At 39.3% G+C, this 22,730-nt stretch overlaps 1 protein-coding gene across 2 annotated transcripts in view; it reads right to left on the bottom strand.

Moving 5' to 3' along the window:
- Window positions 1–11,229: 11,229 nt before the first annotated feature.
- The window catches only part of cyribb (CYFIP related Rac1 interactor Bb), a 43,946-nt gene continuing 32,445 nt past the window's right edge, over window positions 11,230–22,730 (bottom strand). For both annotated transcript variants that reach the window (XM_042510253.2, XM_042510252.2), the window contains 6 exons: window positions 21,132–21,209; window positions 15,716–15,832; window positions 15,548–15,627; window positions 15,333–15,459; window positions 14,626–14,696; window positions 11,230–12,008 (listed from right to left, as the gene is read on the bottom strand). In XM_042510253.2, coding sequence (XP_042366187.1) covers window positions 11,945–12,008; window positions 14,626–14,696; window positions 15,333–15,459; window positions 15,548–15,627; window positions 15,716–15,832; window positions 21,132–21,209 — 537 coding nt within the window. In that variant the 3' untranslated portion in view covers window positions 11,230–11,944. The remainder of the gene's footprint in view (window positions 12,009–14,625; window positions 14,697–15,332; window positions 15,460–15,547; window positions 15,628–15,715; window positions 15,833–21,131; window positions 21,210–22,730) is intronic.

Raw genomic sequence — 22,730 nt, forward strand, 5'->3', positions numbered from 1 at the left:
AGTGCAATCAGTTTCCAAGATTATTTCGAGTTGTCAGATTTTACAGTGTTTCATCTCCTGTTACTGAAAATCCAAATAAAAAAAGGTTTAAATGAAAAAACAACACAGTGTGGTGTTCCTTGGCTCATAAACACAGTGAAGAAGCAGTTGGGAGTCCTATGGTGTGATGTATTGGGACGTGAAACAGAATATGTGTGCAGTTTGAGTCTGGCTTGACTCAGTCACCTGCCTCACCTGCATTGGTGTAACAGGAAGTACAGGAGGAATGAGGAATTTAAAACTTCCATCAACTTTGGCCACAATTAAAACGGTTTGTTATTTGATATCCCAACAGACCTCTTTGAATCTGGATATTACACCACAGGTTTCTACAGCTCACAAGATCAGGACGTTTAGTGCAGTTTGATGATTTAAGGGGATACCTGACCCAAATTAGCTCTTATTATTGACCCTTTACATAGATTGCCCCACCAAAAACTGGTGCCATTTTGTCTTTAAGACCCAAAGTGAAGAATGTGAATGTGAAATGTAATGAATGTAAGAGGAGAGGGGTTTTGAGATAAATTCAGCACACATTAAAGGCAGAAGAACAATGATGAAAGTAACATGGAATAGGAAAGCTATCTGCTTTTACTTCACTGTGTTTTTAAGCGTGTAGAAATGATGCCACCTTGAAAAGGTGCAAACAAACAACAGCAAGGCGGCAGCTAAATTGAAAGGGAAAAGGACGACTGAATGCAGTGCATTAACTTTCACCAGGATGTGACAGGGTGTCCGGAATTAAATGCAAATATTTACCTCCAGCTCTGCACTCCCATTTAAAACTGGGGTCTCTCTCCTCTGCAGGGATGTGCAGGTCAAGGAGACTGAGCGAGCAGACACACTGATGTCTTTGAGGCCGACGGGCAGCTCACGGATCTGGGCAGCGGCGAAGGGGAGATCTGTCTGACTTTAGTGTGAATAAAACATGCCGTGGCATGTTGGTAGCGACGATCGAGGAGCTCCCTTGCATTATTCATGCGGAGCAGCAGCGGAGGGTGAGGGTTTGGTGGTGGTTGAGGAGGGGTGATGTAAAAGAGGAAGGAGGAGGAAAAGAGGGGGGGATAAGCTCTGCAGGGGCATGTGAAGGTGTTAGGGTGTTGCCAGGCTGTAAAGACCAGAGAAGGTCGTCCACCCAGCAACTGGGTTTAGATATCATCACCCCAAGGCCGCTATCACATATCACCTGCCTCAATACTGCACTGTGATTAGCAAATGCAAGATCCTGAAACATCAGACACATCATGAGAATAATGTCACTTTTACTTTACAAAACGTGTGCAAAAAAATCTTCAGTATCATCAGAAGCTACATTTAGGCTTAATTAACAGCAAATCAATACTTGTGTTATATTAGAAATCTTTAAATTGCGTGCTCAGATGGTGTCAGAGAGTTATGAGGATGGGAAGTGTGTGTCTTTATCAGCCGTGGTGATATCCTCGGCCCCACTAACCCCAGAGACGGGGTGCTCCCATAAGAGCTGAATCAGTGTTTTCCCTCTGCAGAGCAGAGCGGAGGAAATGTGTTCCAGTCAGCAGCTCTTCTTCCAGTCAGGGAGAGGCTGACAGACAGAGCTACGAGCCAAAGCTGATGCTACTGCACCACCTGCAGGCTCACAACCACACCAAGTGTGCACATGTGGGTGTGAAGAAGTCAGAAATGATCTTGACATTGGGAAGTTTTTTTTCTCCCAAGCACATTATTATTATATCAAAAAAAAGGATTTTATGAATAGGTAACCTTGCTGGATTCTTGTTATTTTGGGTGCAGCCTTGATTAACTGCTGCAGAGGATGTGCTTTGTGAAGTGACATGATGTTAAACCTGATGTTAAAAGAAAAAAAAGGGATACAAATCACTGCAGCTGTAGTTACTGCCGGTGTCCATTCATTTGTCGTGAGACACGCCCTGCAGAGTAATAGGTCAGTGCTGCTGGTGAGGGCTGAGCACTGCAACAAACATGCATCTTTAGTGCTGAAATCGTGTCATGAAATCAAGTGAGATCATTTTATTTCCACTTGAATCTTGCTGAAGGATGGATCTGCCTTAAGTTTCATGTTGTCTTTATCAAAAATGAAAAAAAAAAAAAAGCTGTAAAGCTGCACTGCAACCAAGTGCAATGACATTCAATAACCCCTTGTGCAAAAATCTGCTCACCCAAAAAGTCTTATTTAAGCCAGCACATCTTTTACAGCGCCCTTTCTAGTAATGTAAGATAATCCTGAAACATGGCATGAGGGCAGGAGGTGGAGAGGAACAGTGTGACTGCTGCCAACAGGGCTTGATTACAGTAATGTGAACGCTCAGTAGCAGCTGGAGCTTCTCGACTACGGCTAAAGTCAGCGGCAGCAGCACTGCACCGGCTGACACACCCCTCCCTTCTCTACACACACACACACACACACACACACACACACACACACACACACACACACACACACACACACACACACACACACAGCCTGGTTTCTAATTCAATATGAATACACTCTATCAGACTTAGGAGGGAAACACTTTAGAGCCAAAAGTATCGCTGCCACAATCTATGATTTTTAAGATATAATCAGCAAACATTTTCAAATCAATAAATCTCATTTCTACTTCTGCCGCTCCAATGATCTGTAATAGTCATACAGCATCCATTGACTCTTCCTAAATGTGAGCACTGTGAAGATAATAAAGAAAAATTGTGAAAAAAATGCATACAAAATACAAATTTGGCTGTCTATTTGTTAAGGGGACATATCATTCCCAAAAACACTCATCTGAGCTGCATAGATACAACTACAGAAAACTCAAGAGACCTGCATGAAGATGTTTTCTTTTCCTGTTGTGATCACAAGAGGGAAAGCAATTTGTCTCAACATAAATAATTATTCTCTGATCTCGAAGCTGTCACAACTGTGTCCTTGTGAAAATATTACTTTGTTGTCAACACGACATAACATCAAAACATCTCCGAAATCATGTGAATGTTAGAAAACAAATGAGGAACAGTTACACACATTAATTCATCACATCTCAAGACTAAATACAACAAATAAGCATGCAGGATATCACCGCGTAACACACGTCATGTGATCTTAAAGGAGCAATTTGACATTTTAGGGAATCTGCATTCTTTCTAAGCGAAAGATGAGAAGATGAACTCTAATGTTCGTACGATAAATATGTAGCAGGAGCATGGCCGTGCCCAGGATTTTCTTACTCACATTGCTGTGGGGGAGTTCCACAAATACTTGGGGTTGCTAAGTAAATAGTTTGCTTCTGTGGCTTCAGAGTTACTTTATCAGGAGGTCCTCACGCATTCAGTATAAATGTAGTTTTTAATTTAAAGATTATTCAACAACACAGCTATAAGCCTAATAAAAGTGACCACAAAGCAATAAAAGCAAAGAGAGAAAGAAAAGTTCAAAGGTGAAAGAATTCAGCACCGGACAGCTCCCATTCAGCCACAATTAATACCAGCACAATACATCCAAAAATGTGGCAAGAAGGCATTTATTTTATAACAGGATCAATTCTCTTGATCAGAAAACTATTGCTCACAACGTAGCATAATGTGTGCAGCACACACAGCAGACACCAAGGTTACAAATACTTTTTTTGTGGCGGGCCGCCACAACAAAAAAATCTGCCACCACCAATTGATTTTTGGAGCTGAACCGTTCATTAGGAGCGCCATTGTGATATAAAAACCCTTCAGCATTTTAAAACAGAGACAGCACAGCAGAGCGTCAGGCGCACTTAAAGTGAAACATAACTGTTCAATCTGCTGGGTCAAAAGTTTGCATTCACTTACAAACAGCTGCTCCTCTCACCCATCAATATGATCTAACCAGCTGTGAACAGATCGGCGGATCAATTATCAACACCGGCAGTGATAGAAAAGAAGTCATGGAGTCCGTGTTCGCAGACCCGCAAAAACTTTAGAATTTAGAGAGAAGGCACAAATTGATACAAAGATTTATGCAGGCGTTTAAAAGATGCAAAATAAAATAAAAAAAACCCTGCTTCCCCAAAATCAGTGCCTGGACAGTAAGGAGCTCCTGGACATTATTGTTTTCCCATTTTACAGATATTTTCGGCCGCATGTCGCCAAAACCTCACAGCTGTCTCATTTATTGGTATCGTTTTGCGAACTGTCCTTTTTACACAGACATCGGTGTTGCTACCTCCGCTGCTGGCTAAAAAGCAAAACAATTTTCCACAATCATACCTTTAATAAAGAGTGGCAATTCAGAATAATGTCACAAAATTCCTGTCTTGAACAGGCTCTTTAAAAGGGCCTAGTTTATAGCCTTATGCCTACACTGGAGCCAGGGGACAATTGCCTTAGCTTAGCACGAAAACTGGAAATAGGCGAGAACAGCTAGCCTGGCCGAAAGTGTAAAGAAAGACATCTAGCGACACCTCTAAAGCTCAGCAATAAACAAATCTTGTTAAATTATGTCTTTTTTAATTTTATTCCATTTTATTCTGCAGTCAGAAGATTTACAAAAAAACAATTAACAATATTTTTATTTCAAGCCTGTTTTGGCAATCATACGCTTAAAGGAAATAAATAAACAAACAAGCTCGTTATTTCAGGTAGATAAAAAACTGCAAAAAAATGACAAGTCCAACACATAAACCCGCTTGTCATTTTACACCTTGGTTTTTAGAGTTTTACATAATTAGCTTTAGAGGTGCTGCTGGTATGTGGATTTTTTTTAACCTGTGGGCAAAGCTGGGCTCGGTGTTCCCTCCTGTTCTCAGTCTTTATGCTAAGCTAAGCTAATCGGCTGCTGGTGCCAAGTGTTTCAGAGGTCTAAAACATTTCCACATTGTCATACCCAAGACTTCCTGTTACCAAGAAAAAAAAACTGAAACTATTTCACCATTGAGCCAGAACAGGACGACCACTGAAACACAACAACCTAGAGAGACCACACCAGCAGATTTCACACACAGCGGGCCTCTGATTTTGAATGTTGCGCCTTTCTGTCGGATATTACTCAGTGACAGGATGGCTGAAGACAAACCTCCATGGTGGAGACTGTAACCACAGTTGCACAGTCATCAGGACTCAGAGCCATGATTTATGGTCCGAGAGAAAGACAGAAAACGGTCGACTCCCTTCAGGACCTCCGTCTGAGGAAATTGCAATAGGCAGGGTGTATCAAAACTGCAAGTGGAAGTGAATGTGGCCACGACAGTTTTGTATACGCGGACAAAAAAATTTTATGTCCAAGTTTCAATCTGTACCTGAAGCTTTGAGGTTATTCTTAGTCCTGAATCAGAATGTTTGTTGTGACTGGTTTGTCAAAACGGGAAAACACTGGCAAAAATGTTTGAATGGCCGGGTGATATTTCAATATCAATTTTAATTAAGCCATATTTTGTAAAGTTGTAGCTACTTGCTTCATTAGTAGTTAATTATTTGTAATGCTTCGTAGATTGTAATAAATTGGGCAAACATCAAATTTACACAACTGATACACAACTGATTTCTACCAAATGTATCAATGACGACACTTCACTTGCAATACCATTATAATTATTTAGATTGCTTTAGCAACTGGTAATTAATTATATTAAGCCATCATTTTTAAGCTTGTAGCTGACGTCCACATTACTGGTGAATGAATAATTTATTAATGCATAAAAGATTGTAATCAATTGGGTAAAACGACATAATTGACAAACATGTCAAAAGACCTAAATGAACAGGGTCTAAAACATCACTAATAACTCGATAAATAAATATTTAACTGTTTAGTAGCCATAGATAAATAAATAAATCTAAAAAGCTTTTATAACAACAGTTTTTTTTGTTGTACCATGACTTGGTTCATCTTTTTTTCTCTCTAAATCATCAATAAGTTGCAAGCACATTAAAAAATAACATTAAATAAAATTACTTAAAACTTATATATCCTTTATTAAGCTTTCGTTTTTTGTTTTTAGAAAAAGCAATATTTCTTTTGAACATGAAAGTTTTTAGTGGACATTGGAAATCTGACATAACGATTTTTTTAAAAACCACTTGCTAGCATTTTCCAGAAATTTTAACCACAAAATCCATATCACATATCATCAGCCATATCAAATAAATAAACCAGTGTGCGTTTCTCTTAGAAGAGCAAAAGCTGTCCTAATCTTTAGCCTGAATCTTTGTGGCGTGCCCCTCCATCCCGGCGAGCTGTTTTTCCATGTGTGAACTGCTGGTGAAATGTCAACCAGGCTCAACATGTAAAACGTCGTTCCTACTTAAAACAAGAAAAAGAACGACTGAAGATGCCTCTCACACTCACACAGCATCTTGTGAAGGTGTGAAGCATCGGCACTGAATGATCATAACTCATCTGCACGCAACGCTACACTTACTCTAACTGTCATCGCACTCTGGGTGGAACTGGTGTTAAATCAAGTACATAATTTTAGCAACCTGACCAACAAAAAGAGCAAAATAAGTCTCTCCATTTTCTCTCTGGAGCAATATAGTTTGTTGTTTTGGGGCTCCAGCCCAAAATGTTTTGTCAAAGAAATCTCATAATTGAGTAATTGTTCTTTTGTTGGCCTAATATTCGATTCAGAGTATTGAAGAGCATATTTACTTTGAAATTTGGGAGAATCTTAATTTGCAAGAAGAGTATCCCAGATCTATGTTGATCTTGTTTGTTTGTCTGATTACAAACCTGTCATGTCACCCAATTTATTAAGAAAAAGTAAAACATGTCAATTAAAATTTCCATAATACTTAATCAAACTATTCCAACTATTCCAAGACCAATCAATTATTGGTTTACTATAAGATGTTCATCACTGAGAAGCTGTAACAAGGTAACATTGGACATTTTTGTTTGAAAACGACTCAAACTGACAATCAATTACTGAAATAGTTTCACATTAATGTCCTGTGGATCGACGAATCCTCTAATTGTTCATCATATAACTATTCACATTTTCAGCAGTAACTTGCATGAAGAAAACAAAGGAGAAGTGTTGATTTGCTTATTTTAATCATTAAAAATGTTTAAACCTGAATGTTTCTCTAACACATCACTTTGGTAAGACATTCCTCACAATGTGTCCGAACTCTAAATCTAAAAAAAATGTGTTGCAGGATGTTTATGAGCAGCAGTTCACTAAAACTAAATTTTTCTTGGTGTACAACGTCCACTTTCTTTGACAGTATTTTAGAGGAACTTGTGCCTCTCACTGATGTGTGGCAATACTTTCACTGACTCTTAGTTCCTGATAAAGCTCTGATGCTTTGCCCAAGAAAATAGTGCTATCTGCCCAACGGACAGAGATTACAGCACTCTTGGTTCAGTTTTGCTGGCATGAAACGTGATCCTCAATGAGCCGTTAATGTTTTGACACGACTGATTAACTAAGACTCCCCCGATTAAAGCAACGTGCAGAAGGAAGTGGGATTTTTTGCCGGGGTGGGGGTCTACATCTGTGAGGGGGTTGGTTGAAAGGGTGGCGGGGTGGTCTCAGAGGATAGCCGTTGTCTTTCTCAGAAAAGTGAACTTGTCTCACCCAAGAGACAGATGAGCAATGTGTTAGGGCCTTGTGGTTTATGGACAAAACACAGTTGTTCACAGGCTGCCGGGGTTTTCGCTGGAATAAAAGAAGAAACTCTTTACTCAGAAATAACTGACAGTTGTGCCAGATCACTGTGGCACACACTGTCAACACATCAACTCAGTGTGTGTTTAGAAGAGGCCACGTTACATAAGAAGGGGCAGACTTGACCCCAAAAAACACGAAAACGTTCTCATCTCTTCACACCCGCCACCTCTTTGCATGATACCCTAAAATCTATTTACACAACATCAGTTCCTCTCTGTCCAAGCTGTGACTGCGTGAACCACACGGTGAGCGATTAGGGTCATGAGAAAGAGATGTTATCTGCAAGGTGTTAACAACATCGTAATTTACTTCCTCTGAATTATGTTCCTCTGTGAGGGGCCCATGAGTGAAGGCTACGGTGGACTACACAAGAAATTATCCAGAAACGAAATGAAAAGTTTTCTACTGATGCTCATAATGTTCGCATAATGCATTTCTGCAGATCACAGATATGTTACAACTGTACGCTTCGTATGGATCTTATCAACATTTCTAAAGTTCAGGTTACATGTTTATTATAGCCGAGTTTCTAATCAGAGGGAGAAGAGGGGGCGGTGGATGGCGGTTGCAGAAGCAGACAGCAGTAGATCACTGTTTATGACAACTGACATTTCCAGCCGTGATTGTCGTGACAAAATCGGTATTTTTAGTGAAACATCCAGACATTTCCAGCAGGAGTTTTAACGACATTTCATGAAAAGTTGGGGCATGTCTGGCTGGTTTCGTGGAGACAAATTCAGGTGTTTTTAACAAACTTTCTGAACATTTCTAGCCATGTTTGTGGTGACTAAATCAGGTTTTTTAACTGAAACATCAGGACATTTTCGGCAGTTTGAGGCAACAAAACCAGGTATTTTAAACAATTTGTCTGTCTTTGTCATTTCCAGCTGTTTTTGTAGTGCATCATGACACGACTATCTCCATGACAACTGATCACCTTGTTTTAATGGAATACTATTCATTTATTATTTGATGGTCTGAAAATATATCAGCGGATATCAAATCAAGGTAAAAACCTGAGTCAAGCAACATAGCAAATCCAGATGCTTCCATACAGGGCCCTATGGGGTCACTGAATGGTTTAATGAGTATTAGAAATACATAACTCATATGCACACTAACACATGGGAACTTTAAAAAAGCTCAGGTTGTGCACAAATGCAGGTGTAAAAAGGCAAAGGAATCACGAAAAGGCTACTTATTATTGCAACATGTTTTCATGCTTTGCACTCTTAGTGCATTGAGCATAAATGAAAAAAAATATAGATTTTTCACATCTCTGCACTGACTGAGATCCTAAACTATTTTCTCACTTTTCCGCCTTATTGCACCTTTTTTTGTACTTTGATTAAAATGATTTTTAGAGTTATTTTGGCCACAGCCACACCTCCAAACAGCACTATTTTCCGGTGCGATGAATCTAAACACGTCAGAGAAAAGGTTGACTTGTTGTTCGATTAAACACAACAGCCCTCCACTGAGAAAGGGTTCATTCATCCAAACATTTTAGCTGCCGTCTCCGCCTGCAGCAGCTGATGGTGCAGGATGACTGAGAGCCTCTGCATTGAGGGTCACGGTGGGAGACTAGAGCAAGGTTACTTCTAACCCACTGAGAAGTTACGGTCACAGTGACAAACAGGCAGTTTTTTCGTCTGTGAGTGTTGCATTCTCTACAACCACAATAAAGCTGCATTCATTCGTTTAAAAATGCAACTAGAGCTATGGGGGCAGCACTTTCCCTTTTTTTTTAACCATTCTCTCCCTCAAGGACTTAAAAACCCACCCCAAGATTAAACCACTTTATTTCCTCCCTCCTTCACTCCCTCCCGCTTCCTTCCTTTCCCATGTCTGTTAGTGCAGTGATGCTGCAGAGGACACACCCATCCACACTATGCTGCCTCGCTGTCTTTGACCCTGAGAAGTTCTCCAACACACTGCTGATAGTGCTGCAGTGCCCACCCAAGAGTAGCACTCTTCTCACTCTAAAAAAAAAAACACTTAAAAAAAGGCAAAGGTTATTGGATTGAAAATAATAGGAAAGGATATTTATGCTGGGTTTTTTCCCTGGATGAGAGTAAAAGAGGAGAAGCTGTAATGTGTAAGAACAGAAAAAGGGATTCAGAAAAGCTTTTTCTGATGAAAGGAAAATGACCACATGTCACTGATATCATACAATGATGTTTCTTAATGAGCCATTTGCTATACAGCAGACATAATGCAGTTACAAAAGGCAAAAAGAGACCAAATGTAGACACGCATTCAGTAAAAATGTAACAAAAGCTCCAAAAATATTTGCCTTCATCCTCGAGAAAAGCAAAACATTTAATGGGAAACTTAGTAGAACTAGTCAGTGCTGTCTTGTTAACTGTTCCCACTTTCATTTTTGTACATTAGATATAAAGCGAGAGACTGCAGTTGGTTAACTTCGCTGAGCATAAGGACTTAAGACAGAGAAGGGAAAAAGCAATCTACCCATCAGCACCTCTACAGGTCAGTAATCAACACTATCACTGTTTAATCCACACAAAAGCCAAAAGTGTGAGAGCTCAACACAGCTTTTACATCAGGCAAAAAACATAGCTTAAAATTACAACAACAAATAAGTGGTAGTTAAATTATTAACCGTGCTGTTTCTCAATTTGCGTTTCATGCAGTCCACTTTGAGTACCACGTTAGTGTTGCCATAACGGGCAAAAAGTTTAGTGTGAAACTCAAGACACCTCTCACCCACAATGTTGAGAGGAAGGTGAGGGATCACCAAACTGGTGACAATGGCAGCCAAAGAAGCTGCAATGATCCTGGTTGCTCCAGTTAACAAGGAAACCAGCCAGAAAATAGTTTGGCATGAGACAGTCACAAAGAAGAAATGTTGGTAGTAAGGCTCCATCTGGTTGCCATTTGCCATTAAAAAGATGAAGAAGCCGTCAATTATCCTTTAAATACATAGTGCACACAGTACATGGAAGCAAGGTGTATTGGGGGGACACATATGAAAAGGGGGGTTTAGGGGTTCTTAAGCAAAAAACTTTGAGCATCAGACACTTCATTTCTTGCATTCTTGCATCAATTTGTGCATTTCTTTGCAGCAATTCATGTTGCAAAAGTATTTAATTTTTTGTCTAATTAAAAGTCCTCTGCTACTTTCATATTTCAACTGAGGGGGACAAATGCACGTTCTAAATATTGAGTATTGAATATTGAATATTATCCAGTCCAGTCGACACACAACAAGCAGTCACACAACATCTTTATCATTCTGTCAAATGACACATAAGTTCAATATTCACTTTTTTGGCTAAAGATGCTAAAATGCATGCTGTCAAAAAATTCCTGGTAGCTGAGCTCCTTTCGAAGAAAATAAACTGCCTCTTTTTGTCATTGTGTTTTAATCAAGCTGTGAGATCTACAGGGTTCTTCCTCACTGTTTAGTGATTGAGCATGAGAAGGTGAATTTTACTGCTTTTCCCGTGAGAAAAAAAACCCCTAAACCTTTGTAAAGAAACTTCCTTGATGTAAAACCATCTGGAGACGATGACACGAGATAAGAGATCAAACCTGACAAGGCAAGTTGTAGAAAACAAGAGTTCTCCTTTTATTCCTCCAGCCACAACATACTGTCCATTTACAGTACAGACTCCCAATTTTAATTTGATTTTGCACACATCACAGTTTAAAGTTTTCAAATGAAAAATACAACACAACTATGAAAAAAAGACATATGCACAAATTAAAACCTATAAAAAATATAAAAACAGTACTCTTAAATCTCATTTCGACAAGTACCATTTCAACAACGTAATGCACAACAGAGCAAATTAAACTGAACCATTAGTTTTTTAAATAGAAGTAAAAGACATTATTTTCATCATGCAGAGGATGTAATATTAAATAACGAATCAAACAAAAATAATATATACTTCTCTATATATTTCTCTCTTTTAAATTTTCAAGTCAAAGCACTCCCGTCCCTTATATAGGGAAAAACAAGTTTTAAAAACACCAGAGGGTCCACAATGCTTTCATTAGCTGCCACTGTCGCATGGCCTTTATATTGAAAACATTACATCTCAGCAACATCTTTTTGGCACAGAAAAAGACGTTCATAATGGCAGTAGCATCTTGCATTATAAAAGAGGGCGGAGCTGTAGCTCTTTTTTCTGTTAAAATATAAAAAAGCAACAAACAAACAAACAAAAAAGAAACATTCTGTGCACCGACATCAGTCAGGAGAGTGGCGTCTCCCCCCAGCAGGGTGTGAGGCAAGCAGTTGTAGCAGCTCAGTCCTACTGCAGCATGCTCTTGATAGTCTTGTTGGTTGATTCATCATTCAGATGCTTGGTTGTGTACCTGCAGGAAGAATTAAACAGATTATTCACTGAAAATTTTTAAAAACAACAATAAAGCAACTCTTGAAAGCTTTAACATACAAAATCTATAGTTACAAATGCTTTTACACATATCACAATTAGACAGTTGAAACCAGAACCTCCATAATAAACATATGGAATTAAAGAAAATATGCAAACTGTATGAGATGGAAGACCCAAATGTATAAAGGGCCAAAATCCTGCAATGAAATGGTTAATTCAACAAGGGAACTCATAATTTTATTTATTTATTCTCTTTGCTTGTTCATCTGTCTTTTTCTTTCTATGTCTCTGCGTTTATGTCTAATTCCTCTGATTTTATGTGCACCCTATCGTACTTTTTTTGTGAAGAAGAAAAAAAAAAGAATTACCGCCTCGTGGTTGTATGTCTCTGCGAATCAAGTTGCGGTTTAAATCCATATCCGACGACAGCAGACAATGCTTCAAATGTGGATGTTGCTCCAAAAAAGCTACATATTCTAAAACGTGGATGCTTCGTAACTATTTTCAACGATAACGGACAGAAATATGTCTTTGCAGAACGCTATGACGTCACAGTGCAGTTGACTTTTGATATTTTGGATACAATAATAATAATAATTTTAGGAGAAAGCAATAGTAAAATGATGCATTTTCAGTTTTGTTTGAAGGATTCAGCAGATTTTAATCCCTGGAAACCTCTGGAATAATCAGCAGTCTAATCAGTTCATGTTTGAGTCCAAGTGGATGTTTGTGCCAAACGGAGGACACTCCCTTAAGGTTTTTTTTGAGATATTGCGTTCACAAAAATAAGTCAGACACAAGGTCACAGTGACCTTCGACCGCCAACTTCTAATCAGCTAATTCTTGAGTCCAAATGGACGTTTGGGTTAAATTTGAATAAATTCCCTCAAGATGTTCTTGTAATATCCCATTCACAAGATAAGACAAACAGACTGACTTTTATTTTGATATATTGGGTCATTTCACCTCTTTAGGCATCAAAATGTTATTTAGTAAAACCATCTGATGATGAACTTCTCTTTAATGTAACTTCTATTAACTTGTGGACATCTGAAATAAAAAGCCCTTGTTACAGTTACTGTTTATAATTGTTGTTCATCAATGTTTGTTTTATTGTTAGTCTCTATATCTGTATTATAGTGATGTTTTATGCATTTTTTTCCCCACCAGCGTCAAGGTCTGCATCCTAGCCACAGCTACAAGTCCTACATACACTGCACCAGTTGCATTTATTTACAGGGTTTCTACACATTTTCATGGATAAAATTTCAAAACTTCTCCATGACTTTTCAAGCACCCACAATACTTTTTTTTTCTTTTCCCACTTGCCTGGCATTTTTCAAACACATCAGATTTGAACATTATTTCAGCAAGCTGGAATACACCGAGAGAAAGACGGAACACGGAGAAAATGAAGAAACGTACATGGTGGTGAACAAAACTGAGCACATCGGCGAGGTTTTGCACATCGAAACAATTTCATGACAACAACATTCTATGACTTTCAATATTTTTTTTTGCTAATTCCATGACTTTTCCAGGCCTGGAAATGCGATTGTAAAGTTCCATGACTATTTCAGGTTATTTATGATCATGATCACATTATACCCGAGTACAGTACTTAACAGACTTAACAACTGACCTGCCCAGGGGTGTGCCATATCTTACCGTTAACGACAATATGGACATAATTTTTAATATGATAAGAAAAATTCATATCACAATAATGGCAATATTTCAACTTGTTGACATAATGACGTCATATGCATGGCAACAACAAGCATCGCTAAAAGCAAAATTGCTACTTTAAAGGTACATCGTAAGGTATTTGGCAACAGTTTAGGTTTGTAATTTGTGGTTGATTTTATTTTGTACTTCATTTATACTTCATTTAGAATCTAAAGTGCTGTTGTTTAATTTACTGAATATTTGTAGGCACTACAACTATAACACTTATTCTGTTGCAATAGTTGTTCTTGAAATTAATAGTAAAACATGTTTCAGTATTTTATCATATCAAAAATACCATTATTGCAAAAATACCCTGAAATATCATAATAATAATCTAGGGCCGTATCACCCAGCTGCCGCATATATCTACAATATTTGGTCATTTACTGTCAGACCAGAGATGAAACCACTGAAAGAAAATCTGGCGACATCTGCATGCTTGTGACTTAATGTGACCGGGTAGCGCCGGCCTGCCTCGGGCCCCGACACAGAGAGACAGATACAGATGTGAGGTCGCCACAGAAATATCCCCTGTCATCTCGAGCAGCTGTGAGTGTTAGGCCAGGCGGCTAAAAATTTGGGAGATCGTAAAGGGGACGAGGTGTCAGATATAATCGGCCTTTCTGGAGAGGCTTCGACACCCAGCCCGGATCTGGCACAGAGGGCTCGCAGCTGAGCGAGTCCCTGCTGGACTGTGAGGAGAATGAGTCACTGACTGCTGCTCATGAACAGGCACCGAGATCATTCAGCTCACAGCAGGAGCGGCCTTCTCCCTTTCAGAGGAAGCCACAACCGCAGCTACAATCACATTACATGCTGGGCTGTGGGGGGGGAAACTCAATTTGATTTCAACATGAGCTTACCTGAGAGCGTTGAGAAGGCCTTCTACGCTGTTCGGAGGCTGATCTTTGAGGACTTTGATGCAGCCTTTCATCTGTGGACAAGAGACACTGTTAGCTGAGAGCCGTGAAGTGGGACAGCACAGCGAGCATGAGCAAGTACAAACTCGATGAACTTGTATTTTGCTCAAGTATTTCCATTTTATGTGTCTTTATACTTTAACTCCATTTCTTCTCAGAGATAAATATTGCATTTTTTACGTCTGACATCTTTAGTTACTTTACTGATTACAATTTTTCATCCCCTTCCTATCCAGTGAAAGCTATGAATCTTTGCAGGATTTTTCATCATCACAAAGCTAAAAACACCATGAAAAGTTGACTTTTTACGTACGTGGTTCTTACAGGACAGACACTACAAACATATGACAATGTTTTAAAACATGATGCATTTTCTAATATAAACACATTTAACACATTTAAACATTTACAGCAGAAAAATGCTGTAAACGTACACATTTATGCAGGAGTAATATGAATCCACAAACATCAGACCACCCAAAGTCTTGGCATTTTTCAGGCTTTCGAAAGACTGATTGACATTTTATTATCAATTAAGGCCTTATTTTTATATTAATTTAATGCCTATTTAGACTTTTTAAGGATCAGCAGGAGCCCTCTGAAGTAAGTCGATTTCTTTCCCCAACCCCTGTTAACACGGCAATACTCACATCGATTTTGGACGACTTTGCAAAAGCTCCAACGGGATGGACATAGTCGTACAGGATGATGACCCCGACCATCACCCGCAGGCAGAATGACACCGTCTCCTCACTGGTGAACCGGCTGCGGTACTCCCTGAAAAGGACACAAAGGCGTGATTATATGCCTGAACATCAGGAACAAGAACTTAAACAATCTCTTAATAATGCAGGAAGTCACTCACGGTGTTTCCAGCATGACTTTACACACACTCGCCATCGTGCTTAAGCAATCTGTTGTGTTCTCGATGGGCAGATTTTTGTTCTGTGAAAAACAAAAATACAGAAAAAGAAATGAGAGGATGCTTTCACGCGTGTGAAAAGTGTTCACTGCTTTCTCCTGTCAGTCTCACCTCTGATACAAACTTTGTTGTGCCGTCACTTAATGTTTTCAGCATGGGCGTGGCATCGGCGTAGAACAGAGATATCCGATTGGCCAGTTCGTTGTTGACTTCATTCTCACCCTCCGCCTGAAAGTCATTACATTCAATGACATTTTATTGTGAAATTCCTTTTCTTTCTTGCATCTCTTCGGGTTAAAGGTCACGATCTGTGACAGAGCAGAGATCCTGAGGCTGTATTCAGAAAGATTCCTTGTACTCAGAGTTTCTCCTCGTGACAAAATTCTTAGAATAATGACGTTTTCTAACATTTTCCCATTAAAGTTAAGACTAGATCCTGGTAAAGGTAAAAATTATTCACAAAGTGTTTTAGCCCCTCATGAGAGCTCCTAAGGTGAAAAACTGTTAGGAGTAGGGAGGAGGACTTTAAGAGGCTTCAGAGATTCTCAAGCAGAGGAGAAAATGGCAGAAATACAAAAAGCAAGGAGAAATATTTTCAATATGTTGAACGACAGTGAGTTGATGAAATGCTATTGATTAGATGGTGCAGGGATAATGTTTGTGAGCAATCGCATTAGGGAACACACACACGTCTCCATGCCAACGCAATAATGCTATAATGCCAGAAAGTAAGATTTCAAAACACAAAGATGTTTGGAAAACTGAAAAAAAGGCTACAGTGCAGCAGCGGTGACTTTGGTCTGTCAACGTTCAATCAAGAGTGAATCATCAGTCAAACGATGGCAACACTTTCGGAGTCTCATGATGTGATGCAGTTCATTTCATTTCCTCTGGGTGTCCACACCTTGTAGGCTCACATAAGGGTGTGTGACAACCAATCACATCTGTTAAAAGAATGTGTCACACCTAGCAACAGGGACAGCCACACCAACTCACTAAGATTAAAGTTTGTCACTTCCTTGCTCAGAGTTGCTCTGGGACCTTTCCTTAATATAGCTGTTAAAAGTGTGGGTTAGGAGGTCTCTGAGAGTATTATCTGGATGTCTGTGAATGCAGCCCATTAAGCTCATGAGGACTTTTGGGCAGTTTTAACCTAAATATACCAAATACCCCTCGGTCTACACAGCTTGGGATATCCTCATTTCAGTGGTTAAACATGTTTTGTTTGATGTTTGATTTGAATAGCTTCACCTGGAGAACCATCAACACGTGTCTTTTAGAGTCTGTGTGGACAGATATGTTCACAGAAATAAATCTTTTCCAAGAGACCGATGAGCGACACGTTTTAACTGCTCTTTAGAGGCTTTCAAATTGCTGCTGCTGTGGACTGCTCTTTATTGTAAAAGGACAATTCTGTTGTTAAATAGATAATGAGCAAATTTCACTTGAAACCTCTTAAAGGAAGCATGAAACATAAAATGTTATCTGGAAATATTAGAAGTTTAGTTTGGCGTCACAGGCTTCATTGTCATGCAGCTCCAATAGATTACACATAAAAGGAATTTAATTAAATAAAAATCATAGCTAAGAAACACTGATATGAACCCCATCACCGAGCCCTGCTGCTCCTCCTGGTTTCCCAGCTGACTAACACATCCTGCTGCTTTATAGTTTCAAACTGAACGAGACATTGAAAACACCTGGCGGCTAACAAAGAACAAGGTGTCTCTTGAACAGGCTGTTCTAAATTTGTCTGCATATTTAAATAATAAGATCGTTTCCTGCCTTTTTTTTTTTTTTTAAGAGAACACTGACAGAATATGAATAATCTCCCAAAAATTCAAACCAATTCATGTTTTAACAAATGATGACACATGAGCTCAAAGACTTTGTTACCGCGGGACAGATGTGTTTCATCTCAGATGTCTGAATGATTCAGTTGTCTGAGCGGTGACTAAAATGCGTCTGCTGCTGCCGCTGTGTGAGGGGACGGCAGCCTGAGCATCTCTCAGCAGTGACAGGTCCTAACGACAACTTGTCTGGGCCCATTTGCCTAATGGCACATTCTGGTTTGGAGAATAAGACCTCCTGTCAGACGGTCAAAACTAAGAGCAGTACATTCTGTGCACACAAAAACAATAAAGTTTTGCCATTTCCTGCATTAAACTATCTTTTAAATGTCCTTGAAGCTGCTGAATAAAGATGTATCTAGTGAAGTGTAGCATGCATGATACAGGAGAGCGGATGTGCCCTTGAATTTCACATCAAAGCTATTGTCTGCAATCAATATAGGAAACATCAAAGACTTTAATAGCTCTGAGTGAGCTGCTTCCCTTGAATGGCATTTTAACCACAAACAATGGACTACCTTAAAGACAAGACCCCAAAGTCAAAACACATTTTTTCTCTTACCTGCAGTGCTAATTATCAATCTATTTTGTTTTTGTGTTGGAGATATCAGCCATAGAGATGTCTGCCTCCTCTCTAATATAATGGGACTTGATAGCACTCGGTTTGTGTAGCTCAGAAGAAAGAAAATGCACGAAACTGTTCACAACAAGGTCTGTGGATTATCTTAAGCAAGCAGGTCATAATTTCTGGAAAAAGACACTGGTGTTGAATTTTTCAAAGGAATTGGAAAAATTCCTTTGAAAAATTAGCAATCCCTCGCTCCTCCAGAGCTCGTCCAAATACAGTCATTTCTGCCTCCAAAAAACCAAAGACGGCAATGGCCGAAATGCCGAACTTGAGGCTTCAAAACTGGAGTCTACAAACCAATGGGTGCCATCACGGTAGATGCGTTGATTATTTATACAGTCTATGTTTGCGGACCACAAGCTGAGTGTCATCAATTTATTGGAAAGAAGTAGGTGTAGACAGATTATCAGCCTGACCGATTATTGGGGCCGATATCTGGAATTTTTCCAATTATCTGTCTCTGCATTTTATTTTAATGATCACCGATGAAATTTATTAAAAAGTGCAAAGAAAGTTTCAGCATGGGAGGAACTTTTACTTTGTAAAACCTCCGGGAGCTATTTGTATTTTTTCATTAACTAATTAATTATTTTCTTCTCATTAACCATTATTAATCTGTTTCAGCCCTGAAAAACCAATATCAGTCGACTCCTAGAGAGAAGGCCGACATCTCCAACAAGCAGCTAATTACACCAAAACAATCTAGACTGACAGCGAGCACTACAGGTAAGAGGGAAAATATGTAGTTTTGATTTGGGGTGAATTTTCTCTTTATGGTACACTGGCAGGTCTCTGACTTTTTTGTCCCTAATTTGGCCCTCACTAAAAAAAATGTTTGCCTTTTATTTCAGACCTTGCAGAGCTACATGGAGTCATATGGACCGGACAGTTTTGGCGACGTCATGCTACATCATTGGCGCTTCACGAATCTATGTGGAGAAATCTTCTCTTCATAAATCTGAAAATCTGACCACCGTTCAGGGCTTTACTGTCCTGGGTGTGATCTGCTGTACAGACTCCACATTGATCTGGAGTTAAGTGTTTCATCTCTGGAGGATTTGGGGCCATGTTACTGATTTGGTATCAGTTTCTGCCACCACGCACCGCTGCCCTACACCCTGTGCTTCAAATTCCCTGAAACTCCCCGTGGGGCTCCGACTTCATGTTGCGAGACGCTTCCTGCCGCACTCTTCCGGACTCCCGGGGGCTCTAACAGTCTGAAAACTCAATCCATCTCTCCTGTCTTCTAACTGATAGAGTCTGAACGGAGCAGGGATGATAATGAGGACTGATGGCTTTAATCAACGTCAGGTCTGAGTATAGACGAATCATGATGACGCACATTTTGGTATTTCATCAGGGCCAGGGCCATGGAAACTTGTAAGGAATTCAAAATTACAGACCACTTGAATACCAAAATTAACAGTTTTTAAAAATAAAATGAACTCATCTGTTACCTCTTCTGAATCTAATGATTGCTGACGTAAATGCTACCCTTGTTTGCAATGATCATGGGTGAAATATAAGTATATATAAGTACGTTTACTCAACAATGTAGTGCCAATTTCAAAGGTTTTTGCGTCTTTCTACTGCATAGACTGCCTAGTTTTATAAGAAGGACTCTTTTTCCAGCAGCGAAACACTTCTTTAACTACATAAAGAAGTGTCAAATTATCACAATTAGAGCTAGGTGATAAGCCTGCTGTTTTGTAGGTTTGTTTTTATAAGAACTACTTTCACTAAGTAGTCATCTGATCAGAGATTAAGACCAAAACCTGGTAATAAACAGGCCACGGGGCCAATTTATTAAAGAACAAGGAATTGATAAACTCAGACATTAATGGTATTGGAGAAATTAAGAAAATGTATTTCTTGTTTATTTAGGTTACTTAAACGTTATCGTTTACTGTTTTATCTAACGACTCCATTTCTAATGTATAATAAGGTCATTTATAATAAGATTAAGACATTAGTCTATGATGTTTTTTCGCTAACCAGAGGAAGGCTCTCTGTCGGAGCCCGGCAGCCTGCTAAACGTGCGAGGGGTGGGGCCAGTTAGCGCTGCCACTCTGCCTCACACACACACACACACACACACACACACACACACACACGCACACACACACACACACACACACACACACACACACACACACACACACACACACACACACACACACACACACACAAGCCCTGCTCTCAGTGGCACACTCCAAAGTGTGATTATACTTAGACTATATGTGACATACAAGACTTGATGCTGACACTGTTCTCACCACAAGTGCAACAACTCTTTAGAAACGGCAGAAAATCTTTCAAAACATCTTGTGTATTTTGTTATATTACTTCTTATATTCTCTTATATTATCTCAAACCTTTTTCATTTAACACTTTAACTGCCTTTTTGTGATCTACCTGTTTTATTATTTTTATTCCTTTTATTTGCTTTACTCTTGATGACCTTTCGTGAACCCATTTTGTTCTGTTTGACTGTTCTCGACCTTTCTCTGTTTGGGTCTTTGTTGATGTTTATTTTTATTATTCCCTGAGTTGCTGCCTTTGTTTTGTCTGTCAACGCACTCTGTAAACAACTATTTTTGAAGGTGCTACATAAATAAAATATTGTTAATAATATTATGTTCATTATTGGTACATACAGGCAGAGAAATGCACCGTTGTCGACCGCCTCGCTCAAAGTTCATCTCCCGTTACTTCACCCACCTCAGGTATATTATAGTCTATAACAGCAATTTTTCAAAACAACACTATTGCAGAATTTAGTATTTTATATACTGTACATACTTACATAGAAAATATAGTAGTGCTCATTTTCCTATATTTATTTTTGTATTCATTTTTTTCTGTAACAAAAAAAGAATGAAAAGTACCGGAGCAGTAAACAGCATTGGTAAAAGTAGTTGTACCGTTAAAATCGTAACATGTGGTGCATTATTACTATAAAAACACTTATTTAGCTGCATTTTAAATAAAGTTTCTTTGATTACACAATCTTTACAAACTGGAGAAAAGAGGGACGCAATGTTCTTACCGGTACGTTGTTGATCCGCATTCGACTCAGGGTTCTCCTATAGTAGCTGAAGTCATTTTGGATGGCAGGATTTGTCATCTGCAGGAAAAAAAGCCACAGAAATGCTTCTTAATTGAGAGATAAAGAGACAGAGGGAGAGAGTTTCTCTGCATGTCTGTAGGTGGCACCGCCTGCAGCAGGACATTCAGCTCTGGATCCAACACGCCATCGTCATGACACAACGTTTAAGCCAACAGGGCAGAAACGTAGCTTTGGGGGGGAAACGACATGAAAAGAACACGGATACAATTACAGTTTTATATGGTGAACTGGATTTGAATCCTCTGACACTCATCCCCCTTTAACATCCAGCTCATCCTGTCAGAAACAATTTGGGAATTTTGCAATGAGGCTGAGCATCAGAACAGTTTGTGACAAGAGGGTCAACAATTACAGAGCTCAGACAAAAAGTATAAAGAGCCTCTTTAAGAGGAGATCGAGTGAAGGCTGAAGATCAGAGTCACAGGAGTCAGTTAACCCTCCTGTTATGTTCAATAGTCATTATGGAAAGAATATATCTGAGGGACTGGGTTCATGTTTAATAACCCCAAATTGTCAGAAACTAAAAAATCGGAATAAACATGGTTTGTACCTCATTACTAACACAATTACTAACAATTAAATCAATATTAAGTGCAATGGTGTTATTCCCCTCTCACAGATCATGGTGTTTTTTAATAGGCTAGCATGTTTGAACTTTTTTAAGACTGAAAATTAGAATTACTTAGATTTAAAATACAAAAAAATTAAAATTGTTTTACTTTTTTTCTGTCTTTGGGATAAGAAATTATGTCTCATATTTGCAAAGAAACAAATGGTCCAAATTTCACACTTCTGACCCCAGTTTTGTTGCTGTCAGTTGAACCCAATCAGTACCTCTGTGATAAACCATTTTTATTTTAAAAGTCGATAACACTAATTGAGTCCAGAAGAATAATTTGCATACTGAAAAACACCTTTCAAAATATTTTTTCAGAGATTTTTTAAAAATGGGTCAAATTGACCAGCAACATAACAGGAGGGTTAACAAAGTATAAATCATCTGATTTCACCGGGGAGCCAAACTGACCCCTCAAACAGAAGCCGACCAACCGGAGAGCTTCTTTCAAACGTCACCAGTGAGAGCTCATCATGTGGTTAATTATCCTCATTCCTGTATGAGCCTGTCACAGTCAAAGCTGCACTGGCAGCATGCTAATCCCGCTACAATAGACTGGTGCTCAGTCTGTGTCCACTGTGTGCACCAGGAGAGACAGGCTGCTTCGCCAGGGAGGGGCTGCACGCCGCACAGACACTTTAACTAGGTCAGAAGCCCGTGTATGGGTGTGAAAGATTGATGAATAGGCCTGGCATGCCACCTTGCACCCCCTACCTTCGTGTTTTTATCTTGCCAGGCTGGGGAGTGGGCACTAATTGGGACATCGCAGCAGATCGCCTCGGGGTGCCGGGGTGTGTTTTTTTGCAAGTTTTTGTATCTAAGGAGCGAGGGTGAAGGGGAACCAGTTCACCCACTGTCTGCCCAGATGAATGCTCACGCAATTATGTTTTTGACAATGGACA

This window comes from Plectropomus leopardus, chromosome 21 (assembly GCF_026936395.1).
Source record: "Plectropomus leopardus strain MGB_pleo_1.0 chromosome 21, ASM2693639v1, whole genome shotgun sequence".
Taxonomy (NCBI): domain Eukaryota; kingdom Metazoa; phylum Chordata; class Actinopteri; order Perciformes; family Serranidae; genus Plectropomus; species Plectropomus leopardus.